This window comes from Sphaerodactylus townsendi, linkage group LG01 (assembly GCF_021028975.2).
Source record: "Sphaerodactylus townsendi isolate TG3544 linkage group LG01, MPM_Stown_v2.3, whole genome shotgun sequence".
Taxonomy (NCBI): domain Eukaryota; kingdom Metazoa; phylum Chordata; class Lepidosauria; order Squamata; family Sphaerodactylidae; genus Sphaerodactylus; species Sphaerodactylus townsendi.
In genome coordinates, this window is record NC_059425.1 from 28,433,907 (window position 1) to 28,449,182 (window position 15,276).

The following is a 15,276-nucleotide window of genomic DNA, read 5'->3' on the forward strand; positions in this document are numbered from 1 at the left end:
GAAAAGCTGGGAGGAAATGACCCGCCGAGGGGCGGGGCGGCTTGCAGGGAGGCTGATCTAGGCGGATCTCGTGTTCCGCGTGCGGGGGGGCGGCTGGGGTGTGTGTGTGTGGATTCCTCCCTCACGCGTTTGCTACCTGCCTCTTCTTTTTTTTCCCACCAAGCCCCCTCCGCCTACTATGGGAGGATTCAAGCGATGATCTATTTTGCTCGGAGGCAGCATAAGCGATGCGCTCGGGATACTCCGGCATGCGCAAATGCCAGGTAACGGTGCGTTATTTGTGAGCACAGTTCCAACCCCAGCAGAGCTTTGGCGGGCCAGGAGTTAAAATACAGAGTTCTCCCTGGCACGCTTGCTAGAGCCCGTTCACTCGCACCGGACCTCCAGAGTAGCAAAGCCAGGTGGTAAATTAGCTTGCGCTGGACCGAACCCCTGAAGGCTGCGGAAAAGGATGACTCCTTTTCAGTTTCCCACGTGGTGATGGCGGGGAAGCCTTGAGAGTGAAACAGAACTTGCATGCCAGCAAGGCAGAGGGGGCGGGGGATGGCGCCCGGGGACAACACCTGCTCCGGGCGCCGCCCCCTGCCCCCCAGTCAGACCAGGCCAGGCCGGACCAAAACAATATTGAGCGAACAGGAAAACACGTTGCTGGGTTATGTTCCACGTGGCCAGCGATCTCGTTTAAAATGGGCCCTGGGAGTTAAACACCAGCACCGGTCCTCTTCCCATGAAAGAGCGTGCTAATGTATGGAAAGATGTGGACTCCTAATCTTAAATGCATACCAGATGTGGGGGATGCCCCGACTTTGCCTTGCATGCTTCATATAATCTTTAATAAGACCTCCAGCCCTAACTACTTTTTATGGAGGGGGGGTGTCAGTCATGCACTCTAAAACAGTACAGTTCATGAAAAATAATGTCCTTTAAAATGTACAGTCTTCTTTCTCTTTCACCTATGCATAGATATTCCAGACATATACAGCTCCTGAGAATAACCATATAATTATGCTGGCTGTATAAATGGGTTCTAATAAACTGTATATATGATTGCAATATACCTTGCAATCATATATACAGTTTATTGTCTGCTTGGAGTGATTGGCTGCCCGCTGGTTTATTGGTGCTTGTTTGTGTATATATTTGCTTTTTGTATAAATGGGTTCTACAGCCCACACCCACAGATGGCAAGAAGGGAATCCAGGGTCTCTGTGCCTGCAGGACCAATTCCTACAAATAATGCATCTGACTATTATTGGGGCATAAAGATATGCTGGGGGAGGCAAGTGGGGTAACCCTCTCTGAAAAGACCAAGCACTTTTTGTTCTATACATAACCTGTGTATTGAATCTGCAGCTCAGCTGAAAACATAGGACCCAACCCTAAATTTATTTGCACAGAAATGTCCCATCGTGTTCACTGACACACCTGAATTATTTTTATTTATTTATTTATATTTTAGGCTTTTATACCGCCCCATCCCCGAAGGGCTCTGGGCGGTGTACAGCATACAATAAAATACAACCATAAAAACATCGTAAAAAATTAAAATCTATAAAAGCAGCGAAGAACTAACTGTAACCCTGATAATTATAGTGATAAGTGGCGCCCAGCTACCCGCTATTAAATCCCGCCCCAAAGGGAGGATCGGCGGGCCCCCTCCGATGGTATCAGGCCCAGATGTAAAAACCCAGAGGGCCGAAAACGAGAGGGGGCCGAAGAAGGGGGGGGCACCATCAGCGGCCGGTCTCTCCAAAGGCCCGGCAGAACAGCTCTGTCTTACAGGCCCTGCGGAACTCACCAAGATCCCGCAGGGCCCGGACAGCTGGCGGGAGAGCGTTCCACCAGGCCGGGGCCAGAGCCGTAAAGGCCCTGGCCCGTGTGGAGGCCAGCCACATCATCGAGGGGCCAGGGACCAAGTAGATTGGCCTCTGCAGAACAAAGAGGCCGTGTAGGGACATATGGGGTAATGCGGTCTCGAAGATATGAGGGTCCCAGGCCGCGTAAGGCCTTAAAGGTCAGTACCAACACCTTGAAAACGATCCGGAACTCTACTGGAAGCCAATTAGTAGACATAAGAGCAGAGATCACAGGGTAGCTTGGGAGGGGGCTGTCAAGAAACTGGTTCCCTTCAGCTGTTTCTTGTTCTATTCAAACAATGATTCAGGCTGAGGCCTAGAAAAGATGGATGAGTCTCTTCCTGGAAAACTTAGGTCAGTGATGGCGAACCTATGGCACAGGTGCCAGAGGTGGCACTCGGAGCCCTCTCTGTGGGCACGCACACACAGAGTTCATCATGTGGGAGTGGAAAATCACCCCCCACACACAGACATCTAGACTGGCCTGGGCCACTGAGCACGATGCGTGTGCACCACGGTGAGCAGGGAGGACTCGGCTGGTGGGCCTGTGCTCCAGGTGGCTGCTGCCTGAGGGGGGGCACAGAGGAGGCAGAGATGCTAGAGAGGCACAGAGTGGTGCGCACGGGACTTGCTGGAGGCTAGAACAGGCTGGCCACTGCTCGAGTGGGTGGGGCGGAGGAAGAGAGAGCCAACCATTTTTTTCTAAACTAAAACCTCAGCATTCAGGTTAAATTGCCGGGTTGGCACTTTGCAGTAAATAAGTGGGGTTTGGGTTGCAATTTGGCACTCGTCTCAAAAAGGTTTGCCATCACTGACTTAGGTCAAGCTGTTCGGAGCTTCAAAGACTCTGATAAAGGCGATGGGAAGAAACCCAGGTGCCAGTCACAACATTCAGCATAACGGCTTCAAGGCCACAGAAATCAGGGAGGTACGGTACGTTCACTCTTGCTTACTGCCTGAGGTCAAGGGTGGGAGAAGCTGTTTGTGAGCTGAATCTGATGCAGCTGCAGGACATCTGGTTTAATTGGCAAACTCTTGTAAGTGGTTGAGTACCTGGTTAGCAACATGTATCATTGGTTAAGTGAAATGACTGACTATACATTTGGTTATTTAACTAATCTCAGGCCCACATGGGTCATTGTCAGGCACATAAGTAAGATCTTTCAGTTTAGTTTTAACCTGTGTCAGGTTTACCTCCAACTTTGGGACCTTTCTTGATTTTGTGTAGGTCACACCGATGGGAAACCTTGTCTTGAGCTTTGAAACCCCATTAGATGCAGTCTTATTGGTAACATCTGGATCGTAAACCCATGTTTGTAAATGTGTGCAGTTCTGGCTAATTGCTTCACTGTTTTTATCTCCGTTGAACATTGCTCTTTTTTAATATTTTTGCACAATTTTAATAAATCACCTCACTTATATTTTGTGGTCTTTTTGAATTCATGAGGCTTCAGTCTGAAAGGTATTTTGGCCTTCATTGGCTATAGATACCGGGTTGTTTTCTGAAACTCACTTTGTAAACATCCTATCTTGCAAGTGTGATTTTATTTTTTTAGTTCCAGGAGGGCTTGAAATGTTTTCGCTTGGTCTCTGGTTAGCTGGGTAGAAAAGGGGCTGGTAGAAGAGCTACATGGGAAATGTGAGGACTCCGTTCTGCCTTTTTGATTTGACAGGCTTGTCCTGCCCTTCCCGAAGGATCTTGGATTGAAGGTTCCTCGACAGGAATATGCAGGAGTTTGTCCTTTATTTCCTTTATTTTAGTGTACATTTCTCACTGACTCTAGGCCATTTGCAAAATTTAAATCTAAGCAATAGGAGCGGTAGAAGACACAACATAAGCAAAAACCAGATTACAGAAATCAGAAAACAGTGCAATAAAAAGGAGATAACATGTATGATAAACAGTACCATAAAGGATAATCCTTGTCACCTGGTGTCATCCTAAAGAATGACCTTTTACACATTCCATGCAATGACCCCTCCCCTTCCCCTCAGAGTGGGTGGGCCATGACCAGTTGACAGGCCCCCTTCCTACCCATTCCCCCCTAGGGTGAGTGGGCAGGCCACGACTTGGGGACATCTTGAGGGAGTTTGAGTGGAAGCTCAGCCTCAGTTCATTTTTTAAGGGTTGGTTCAAGGAAGATACTTTTCCTGTCTGGTCTTGTGCAAACTTATGTAGCTTAAGAAAAATGCAAGAGATGTGTACTTCTCAAATGTTACAAGGCCATTCTGCAAAGTGCAAACCACAACAGAAAAGGCAGAGGTATGGGCATCTGCTTCTCTTACCCATTTGCAGGGTCATACTTTCATTGTTTTTACTGTGCTGGGCCCAGTGAATTCTGCAGTTTAATCTTCTTGTTCAGGAAGATATGTGGGTTACCTGAAATGGGCCAGTTTAACCAGCCGCTCTAAAACAGGAGCCATTGCTGTATATTCTGCTGTAGTTCCACTAGATTTATCCAGCTCATATATTTGGGCCACAACAAAAACATCAGCTGTGAAATTTGCCTAGAAGCCATGCCATCCTTTTCTTCTTTTCAAACGGGGAAAAGGTTCATTTGTGACTATGAGAGGAAAAAAACCCTGCATTTGCTCAGAGGCACTGGGTTCTTCATAGGTTTCTAGCTTCTTTTCAGCCCCTGATATAACCCACGTGATGGATGCGGGCCATAGTACTAAACCAAAACTCCCAAACCAGCACTAAACCAAAACTCGCATGAAATCTTGGACTTTATGATATGACTTCTGCTTTTAAATAAAATGAATACTTAAAATGCACATTTGAGACAATAAACAGGCCTCAATCTCTCCTTATTAGTAGTTTATTCTTCACATGAGATAAGTCCCTTGCCCAGTCAAATAGAGCTGAGGATTTAAAATATTCAGTTCACAGAACCAAAGCAAAAACCAGATTTAGGCTAGTAAGAAAAAGCCCAGATGTTGTACAACAGTAAAATTATCAGTTAATGAGATCAATCACTGTATTGTCGAAGGCTTTCACGGCTGGAATCACTGGGGTGTTATGCGGTTTCCAGGCTGCATGGCCATGTTCTGGTAGCATTTTCTCCTGACGTTTCGCCTGCATCTGAGGCTGGCATCTTCAGAAAACCACACAACCCCCCAGAGACCAACCATTATGTATAGCTACCGTCATTTTACCCATTTACAGCCAGAATGTGAAAAACATTTAAATGGAACTTCAGAGCTTGCCCAAATAAGTACAAATTTGATTTAATTTTAACTATAAACCATGCAGCAAGTATAAAAGGCAAAACAGAGTAAAATTTACATACCATATACTGACTCAGAACATTGATCCAGCTAGCCAAGCACTGTCTACACTGGTTGAGACATGTTCACAACACCTGATACCCAAGGCTAGCAATTGAATTTAATCCTGCTACATGCCAGTCATGTGGTGAGACATAGCCCCTTTCTTGTGACACACAAGGCAAACTCCCCAGTGCCCAAACGGTATCAACACTACAATTTGGTCAGTTTGCTATATAAAACAGAAGCTCCATGCCAGAAATTTTAAGATGGGGACCTCTTCCCATTCCCACAAAACTATTGTTAATTGCTTCTCTCTTTTCACCACTGGGCCAAACGAAGAGAGAACAACATTTGTGATAGCACAAAAAGCAGGGGTAGCTTTGCCACCAAACACTAAGAATACATGTATTGTCGAAGGCTTTCACAGCTGGAATCACTAGGGTGTTGTGGGTTTTCCAGGTTGTATGGCCGTGTTCCAGTAGCATTTTCTCCTGACGTTTCGCCTGCATCTATGGCTGGCATCTTCAGAGATCCTTTGAAGTTGTCAGCCACAGATGCAGGCGAAACGTCAGGAGAACCCGGAAAACCCACAACACACTTGGAAAACAGCTTAAGGGGTGCCTCGTAGTTTTTTGCCATAATGCAGAAGACTTTGGGTGCATCCTCTGGAATCATGAATTGCAGCTCATTGGGCTGGCCTCGAGCAGCTGCTTTTACCATGGTAGGACCTTTATTAAGCAAGCATCTGCTCCAGCTGCAGTGGACTCTTTCCATGCCCCAACTTTAACCAAGTGGTTTAAGAAGCCAAATACCAGCAGCCCCTCTTGGTCTGTTTTGCACACAAACCCCATTAGATGGTGGTGCTGCATTTCTAGGAAAGCTGATTGTGAGGCGGTGGGGCACGTGAAAGAATGTGATGCGGGACTGGGTTGCAGCAGAGAATTCTGGGAGGATGTCAATCCTCATGGAACCGTAGTACACAAGCCTGCAGGAATTGAGAAATACTGAGGAAGGAGAAAGCAGCTGCCTGCCCCAGCTGTCTCAAAAGGCACCCTCAGTGCTAGCTAAACTACTGTGATGGAAAGTCAGAGGGACTTCTTTGACAGTCTCAATTCTTACTTTTAAGCCACCCAACATCTATTTTCATTTCTTTATTCTTAATTCTCTTCATTTAAATTATTTATTGGCTGCCTTTCCACAGAGCTAAAGGCAGCTTACAATATTAATAAAATACATATAAAACATCAAAAAATAAAGAGCCAAGTTAGGCTTCTTTCAAATAAAATACGTTTTAAACATGTGGGCAAGAAACAGTCAACAGTGGTAACTCCTGCTTGTCTGCTGTTCTCCGTCTCTCTTTGGGGGGGCGTGTGTGTGAAATCTTACTTCCCTACTTCCATGTTCTCTCCTTTACTGATTTCTTCTACTACTAACGTCCACGTGCAATGTGTATACAATGTCAAATCAGTAGCTAGCTGTATTCTAACAAGGAAGAAATATGGAAGTTATTTCAAAAGCACAAAACATCTGAATAATCAACTGAGTTTTGAATACAGAAGTTTTCAAATACAGGAGTGCAAAAGAGTACAGTAGATGTCTTCAGTTACACATCAGCCAGGGCAGCCGTGTATGAATAGGTGCTCAGCATGTATGCATACAAGGAACTCCCTTGCCCCAGCTTTGCAGGTTAAAAACCAACTCCCCTGCCCTTAGACTTCAAGCGCAATGCCCATCTCATCCTATCTCTTTATAGTACCCTCCTTAGCCGTTTGTGGGTCAGTGGCAAGAAATTACTCCCCTGCGATGCAGAGGGGCTTCTAAAACATTCCAGAAAACATCTGCATGCCACAGAAGACATGAAACTGCTTTACACTGAATCAGACCACCAGTCCATCAAAGCTGGTATTGTCTGTGCAGACTGGCAGTGGCCCTCTAGGGTCTCAGGCCAACCTCGCCTCTTTCTGCAGGATGCAGTTGGTTCTTTGGGCTGCAGAATTCACTGTTACTGTACAGCGAGGTTGAAAGGGAGTCTCTATTTCTGTCCCTCTAAGTGGCTTGGAGAGTCTTCCAGAAGCCTGACAGAACAAGAAGCCTCCGGTTGGAGAAACAGGAAGCACACATGCCTCTTCCACAGCACAAGAAAACTGGAAAGTCAGAGAGTTTTCAAAACAGTCAAAGCAACTCCTGAAATGCTTCCCGGCAATTGAGGCGGTTCCTCTCTACACCATCAGCACAAGCCAGTTCACTCGGGGTTATTATAATTTCATACGAAACCCAAAGATATCGGTCCGACAGGGAAGCAAGAAAACTGATCTTCCCACTCCTCTTGCCGGAGAGAGTCAAATAACATGCCCAATCCAGCCCAGTTTTACTGCGCTTTGGTCTGGAGTGTGAAAGTATAGACAAGCAACAGATGGTGGCGAGCACCAGCCAGACCCTATGTAATTGCTCCCCTCCTGAAACTGTTAAGATCAAGTGTTTTAGGGAAGACTGCATAAGAGAACAGGGGCCACAGGCTGAAACCACAGATCTTGAAGGACCAACGAACGGAGGGGCCACAACAGCCTTCAAACAGGCAGGAGAAAAAGCCATCTCCTCCACAGGGCTGGGTGTGAAGCAGAAAGAGGTTGTTACACGGCCTTGACTTTGCTCCGCTGGGTGACCCAGAGCAGGATGGACAGGCCAGTGGTGACAGCTCCCAAAGTCACATAGAACAGCGGGTAGGGAAAGGTACCCTGCAAAGCAAAAACAAATAAGTGACCAGCTAGATTGCTGCCCAAAGGCAGGACTCATACAGAGACACCAACGCCCTTTCCACACATGCAGAATAATGCACTTTCAACCCACTTTCACAATTGTTTGCAAGTGGATTTTCCTATTCCGCACAGTAAAATCCAGCTGCAAAGCGCACTGTAAGTGGATTGAAAGTGCATTATTCTGCATGCACGGAAGGGGCCCAAGAGTTCCTGCATTCCAAGGCTCAGTTCCAGTCCAGGCTTCCTTCCTGTTAAGAAACAAACAAACAAAAAAGCCTGCCCATCTCTCTTTCCCTTCTTGTTCCCAGACACCAAACCACATCAACTCACCTGGCGCAAACATTTGTAGCCATGGAATTGGCCTACACAAAGGCACTGGTGCAGGCCAGGTCCATCAGGAGCACAAAGCGAGTCCTCGGGGCACAGCCAACCTGCAGAAAAAGAACAGGCAAGATGATAAATATGCAGTCCCTCTTTCTTGCTGCATGGGCTCCAGGGCCCCTCCGCACTGACTCAGGGCTCCTAATAATTACGTCTCAGGCTGCAAACTTCATCTTTCACTCTCTTGCTACTCTGTTGTGCAGCTCCACAAAGAGCCTCTGTAATTGGTTCTTTTGCTTCTGTCTGCCTGGAAGTCCCCTCCCATGAGCACCCAACCATCCATGATGACCCATATATGTGCATAGAGCATGAATCTTCAGTGCCATCACAAGGGGTCCCGCACATCTCTTGGAGCCTGCCATTTTAAATCCCGACCCACCCAGCTACTTGGATCACCTGTGCAGTTCGGCACCCTTACCTGCCACTCTTTTCTTCCCCACACAAAGCAAGATGTTACTTCCAGCCCCTCAAAAACCTGAGGCTCTTCTGTGACTTATCCAGCTCACAACAACCTCAAGTTGGTCTCATATATCCAGCAAGTATTCCCTATTCCACCCTGACTACTAACGACTAAAGAGTCATTTTTTTCCTCTACATAGGCTAGCTAAATCTACTAACTAACTGGGCAAATTAATTTATGGATGGGAACCTTTACAGCGACATCCCTCTCAGCAATGTTCCATAGCCATGGTAATATCTGGCAAATGGTTCTCTACTTCAGGGGGCTTTCCTGAATAGTGCTGTGCCACAACCTCCCACTGGATTGTTCCTGACGGGAGAACCATGGTGTTGCCTCCGTGTGCCTGGGCTACTGCTGATTCCCAGCCTGTTTACCTGATCTCCTGTGCCGTGACCTATTGAGCTGACCAATGACTACGCCTTTGCCTGCTGCCTGTCTCAACCCATTGGACTTTCTTCTGACTACGCTCTTGCCTGCTGCCTGTTCCGTCCTGCGAGACTGGATCTGGCCATGCCCTGCCTGCCTGCAGCAAACATATTGGGAAAAAGCTAAATGGTTTAACCCCAGTAGTCAGGTAAACAATCCACAGGACTTAGCAACTCCCCACCAGGGTGCATGTAAATGACCTTTTTGGAATCCCCTCTTGCTACTTGGCTTCTTCCGTCCTAGATCTTGCTGTTCCACAACCATCATGGTGCCTTCCCCATCCCTGACATACCAAGTCCCCCAGAGCCATTGCAGGGGTTTCTCTGGCCTTGGCAGATCCGGCTGCTTTCTTCGGTGGTGACATTGTCCCACACGATGCTACCTCCAGGACAATCCCACTCCACTGGCAAAACTCTGGGGAGAGATAAAATATTCTTAGAGGCAAGCATGGGACTGAGAACTGGCTTTCCTTCTGCCCACATCAGTCCAACCAGCAGAAGCAAAATAAACCTAGTCCTGCAACTTGAAGGAGAGAGATTTGCCAGCAGTCCATCAAGGTCTGGCTGCATGACAGAAATCCTAAACCTGCTAAGGCTCAAACAGGCCATGTACAGCATCTGTAACTCTAAATTACATTTCAGTAAAGGTATTCAGGTCTGTCCCGCATTGGGCCATCCAGGCAGTCTTAATCCCTTTTGGACAAAGGGTGATCTGACTTAGTCTACTTATGGAAATTCAGAGGCATTACCACCTGCTTGATGGAGGTGAGATATATAGGTCTGATTGGTAAAAGTAGCCTGTGACATCAGAGGAGGGGATTTTTGTGGTATTGGAGAAATCCACTTGTCAATCTCAGAAAGGAGTCTGGCTTAGATCCAACTCCATTTATCATAAAAATCTGTCCATTTGGGTTTCTCTTGTCTTCAGTGGAAATTGGGTCCACAGGATGTTGGGCAGGGATTAAGGACTCCTTCAACTTCTTGTTACCACAAGAACTCTGGACAGGCTCCAAGGAACCAGCTACAGCGTAGGTAACGTGCTTACCTTAGTTAGTTGAACTGCATTACTTTTCATTTGAGTATCTGTGTTGTTGTTGCTATGTGTTTTCCCTGATTTTGTTTTGCCTTTGCTTTAATCCAGCCCCCCTTTCCCTTTTGTTTTCTCTTTTTCATAATAAACCTTTTTATAAAGACACGTTTTGGCTTCAGTACAAACCAATTCTCTGGGTACTTCTCTTTATCTGTTCCCTGTGTGCTAGACTGCACGGGTGCTACCAGGTTGGTGATTAATTATTTTATTATTGTATTGTCAAAGGCTTTCACAGCCGGAATCACTAGGATGTTGTGGGTTTTCCGGGTTGTATGAAGATCCTCTGAAGATGCCAGCCACAGATGCAGGCGAAACGTCAGGAGAGAATACTACTGGAACATGGCAATACAACCCAGAAAACCCACAACACCCTATTTTATTATTGTTCTAGTACTGTGTTGAAAGAGGGCATTCTCAGCAGGATAGTGTAGAGATTCTCAGGAGGACCTAAGTGGTGATGGTGGGTTACCAGGGCACTTTCCAGGGAACCCTTGGTCTATGGCTAAGCCAAGAGTGGTGTAATGGTTAACAGTGCTGGACTCCATTCTAGAGAAGTGAATTTGATTCCCTACTCTTCCACATGAGTGGCAGACTCTAATCTGGTGAATTGGATTTGCTTCCCTGCTGCTCCACTAGATGCCTGCTGGGTGACCTTGGGCTAGTCACAGTTCTCTCAGAACTCTCTCAGCCCCACCTGCCTCACAAGGTGCCTGTTGTGGGGAAAGGGAGGGATTGTGATTATAAATCATACTGATACTCCTTAGGATAGAAAAAAGTGAAAGGCACTTCCTACTATAACAGTCTGGCTGGAGGAAGTTCTCCAGGGTCTCAATTAGAGGTCTTTCACATCATCTGCTCCCTGACCCTTTTAACTGTAAGTGCTGAAGACTGAACTTCTACACGCCAAGTACAGGATCTGCCACTTAGCCATGACCCTTCCCCTCCCTTTATCTCAGCAAACATACAAAGAAGAGCAGCAGGACCCCAGTAATTAAATTAAAGAAAGTTTGGAACAGCAATCCCAACACTTACAGAGTTTGTAGCTGGGTGAATCCCCGGAAGGTATCTTCAGGGAGATGCTCCAGTTGATTGACTGTCAGATCACTGCATAAAGGAGGGAAGAAAACCTACTCAGGTGATCAGCCCTGTGCCTCCACTTCAAGCCTACAAATGACTTATGAGTTCTCAGCATTTGGTCTGACTGGGCTGCTGAAATCTGACTGGGCTGCTGAAATCTAGGGAGCCTGCTGAGACTTCCTTAGTAGTCTGAGAAAGGACAGAAGGCCCAGAATTCCAATAACTATCTCTTTGCTCAGGGAAAGGTCATACCCTCAGTAAAAATACACGCACTTCAGAGTGGATGTCGCAGTTAGAGTGTTGAACTAGGCCTGGCCATGGGTGTCCAACTCTGGTGCTTCAGATGTTCATGGACTATAATTCCCATCAGCCCCTGGCATGCCAACATCTGAAGTGCCAGAGTTGGACACCCTTGAACTAGGATCTGGAAGACCCAGGTTAAAACTCCACTTGCTGTGTAACTTACTGGGTGATTTTGCGTCAGACATTCACTTTCACCCCCATCTACTTCCCAGAGGGGCCATGATAAAATGCGGGGGGGGGGGGTGAGAACAGCCCTGAACTCCGTAGACAAAAATCAGAGTAAAAATGTATTAAATAAACAGTATATGCACATCTCAAAAGGACACCTCAAACTAGCAGGCAATTACATATTCTCTTTCCACAAAAAAGGAATGCAATCAGGAAAGACTCAGGAGACCAGCATTCCAGCCCTGCTTGGTGCAACAGATGTCTTCAGGTTACAACTCTGGTGTGGCTGAGCCCCCAAGATGCCTCCTGCCTTTGAATTAAGGGACAAACTAGTCAACAGGAGCATCCCCGGCAATACCCTTCATTTTGAAGCAATGAGTTCTCAAACAGGAATTCCTTTAAACTGTGTTGCAGGAGGTCGCTTCTGGCTGGAACTGGTACAGGTGGGCTCCTACACCTCCCCCCATTTTTCCAAGCCAGATATTTTGGACTCCCATGGCACAATTTAAAGGAGTTTCCAGCTGGGAACTCACGGCTCCAAAATGGTGGATGTCTTCAAAATGGCAGACATCCCCAGGAATGGCTATATTGGTCAAACGGGTGGCAGTAAGAGAGTCATAACTGTCAACTCTCCATTATGGGCTTTATAGGAGAAACCTGGCCCAAAACAAAAATGTGAACTCACATGACCACAGCAGTGCTGGCCTCCTGAAAGCTCGAACACAGGTGACCCAGCGAGCAGTTCCCCAGATCCAGCCTGAAGAAGAAAAGAAAGGAGTCGTTGCCCAAAACCACAGAGGATGAGCCGGCTGGCCAGGCCCTTCCAGGTTCCCTTCACCTACTAGAGTTTAAGGGATGTGTTCTTGTGATGAGGTACAGAAGCAAATCCTCATGGCAGTTTCAACCCGCCAAAAGTACTCAAATAGTCTAGAAAGGTAAAGTTACTATCCCTGCCTGCTACCCTTTGTGTCATACAGCAGTTATAACAAAGATTTGGCAGACCAGGCCTCATAACCCTACTCAGTCATGAAAGCTCAATGAATGAACTTTGGGCCAATCGTTCTCTATCAGCCTAGCCTACCTCACTGTGTTGTTGTGAAAATGGAGATGGGGAAAACAACACTGCAGGGTGCTATGGATCTTGGGTTACCAGCAGTGGGTAGGGAAATACCTGATTATTTTGTGAAGGGGGGGTGGAGCCTAAGGAAGGGCAGGGTTTAGGGAGGTGAGGGAGATTAATGGGGTAAAATGCCATGCAGTCCACCTTCCAAAGCAGCCATTTTCTCTGGGTGAACGGATCTCTTTCTCCTGGAGATCAGCTGTAATCCCAGGAGATCTTCAGCCGCCCCCTGGAAGTTGTCAACACTATTTGGACATCACTGGGAAGTATAAATGTCTATATAGTTGTGGAATAAACTGGGGAAAGCATACCACCCTAAACTCCTTGGAAGAAAGGTAGAATGAAAACATACGGTTTCTTCCAAACATTTAAAGAATGTTCAAAAATTCACTAATTCAGATTTGTGTTTAGATCTCAAGAAATGAGAGCAGAAGAACTCGGTTTTGAGGGAATCCCAGAAGCTAGTCAACGATGAAGGCGGTAGACCCCTCAGATCACCAAGTGCTGGAAGTTGCGGCGGGGATAGGATTAACCCTCTAATGCATGCCCTCCTCCGCCAGTGGGGTGGAAAATTCGCTTGAACAGGGTCCATTTCGCCCAACCGACCTGTTCCAGGTAAACCAGAAAACTAATCTGCCTCAGGATGCCAAACAGTAATCGAGGTTACTCATAGCAGCCAGCCGTGCCCATTCCGGGTTAGGCGGCGCCATCCAGAGCCCCGACGGCTCTCTCTGCGACTCACCCGACGACGGCTTCCCGCTCCAAGCAGCACCGGCCCTGCACTTGCGCGCCGACCCGAGCATCACAGAAGGCGGCCACCGCGGAGCCGTTCCGCACCGAGCCCGCGCAGCAGCCGCTGCAAATCTGCGGGGGGCTCGGATCGGAGCCCGAGGCTGCCGCGATGGCGCTCCCCAACCAGCACAGGAGCAACCAGCTGGGCGCAGCCATGATGGCTCACATGACAACGCTTGGGAAGAATTTGGGTCCTCCCCTTCGGCTGACCGGCAAGGATGTCTGTCTCCAGTCCGCCCTGTACAGAAGAACCGGCTAAATCACTCCCCGGATTGGCCAGGCGAGGCCAGCACAGCTTCATTTGACACAAGGCAGGATCCTTTGACTTTCGAACAGGCAGTCCCTTTCCTTGTGTGCTACAGAGGTATACTGCCTCTGACCATGGAAGTATCATTTAATTTCCATAGTGATTCATAAATTTCTTTGCCGTGGATTTGTCTAATCCACTCTGAAGGCTCTCAAAACTAGTCACCATCACAAGAGGGACACACCCTTGTACTACTCTGAATTCTGATACTACAAGGTAATTAAGGGTGACTTGCATTTTAAAAAAGGAACCGGTGGTCCTTGATAACAGACAGTCCCCTAATCGAAGGTGTGTGTGTTAAGTCCTGTCAAGTTGGTTCCAACTTTCAGTGACCCTATGAATCAATGTCCTCCCAAATGTCCTATTGTTAGCAGCCTTGGTCAAGTCTTGCAAACTGAGGGCCATGGCTTCCTGAATTGAGTCAATCCATCTCATGTTGGGTCTTCCTCTCTTCCTCCTGACTTCAACTTTTCCTAGCATTGTCAAAGGCTTTTTTTCCCTAGCATTGTTGAAGGCGAAACGTCAGGAGAGAATGCTGCTAGAACACGGCCATACAGCCTGAAAACCACACAGCACCCCACTTTTCCTAGCATTATTTTATTTTCCAGTGACTCTTGTCTTCTCATAATGTGACCAAAGTACAATAACCTGAATTTAGTCATTTTAGTCAACCTCAATTTAACCATTTCAGCCCTCTAGAGACGGTTCAGGCTTGATTTGATCTAGAACTCACTTATTTGCCTTTTGGCAGATCACAGTATCTATAAAACTCTTCAACACCCCATTTCAATGGAATCAACTTTCTTCCTGTCAGCTTTCTTCATTGCCCAACTTTCACACACATACATAGCAATAGCGAATACTATGGCATTAATTAACTTAATCTTCGTTGCCTTAAGAGTCTTTTCTGGTTCTTTCATGGCTTCCCTTCACTGTCTCAGCAACTGAAAGGCAAACCCAGGGACAAGCCCCTGCAATAAACCCTGGCCCAATTTTGTCTCCACTACTATCACAGAAATTTGTAAACTAGGGAATTCGCTTCTTGTGGACATAGTGGTGGCCAGAAGCTTTAAAGGGGGTTTAGACAGATTTATAGAGTCCACCAATGGCTGCAGTGCTAACCATGGTGACTGAAGCAGCAAACCTCTGAATATTATTACTAGAAGGCAGTATAGCAGGAAAGCCTGTTTGTTTGACCCTCTTGGGTGATTGGTTGGCCTCTTTGTGAAGCAGCATACCAGACAAGATGGACCACTGGTCTGATGCAG

The 15,276-nt window shown here is 47.0% G+C and overlaps 1 protein-coding gene across 1 annotated transcript; it reads right to left on the reverse strand.

Annotated features, from left to right (window-relative positions):
* Window positions 1-4,662: 4,662 nt before the first annotated feature.
* On the reverse strand, window positions 4,663-13,932 carry ATRAID (all-trans retinoic acid induced differentiation factor). The gene is made up of 6 exons (XM_048516000.1): window positions 13,652-13,932; window positions 12,475-12,546; window positions 11,274-11,345; window positions 9,445-9,566; window positions 8,216-8,316; window positions 4,663-7,864 (listed from the first exon to the last, which is right to left on the reverse strand). Exons 1-6 carry the CDS (start codon window positions 13,855-13,857, stop codon window positions 7,760-7,762), a joined length of 678 nt encoding a protein of 225 aa, XP_048371957.1. The 5' UTR covers window positions 13,858-13,932; the 3' UTR covers window positions 4,663-7,759.
* Window positions 13,933-15,276: the final 1,344 nt, after the last annotated feature.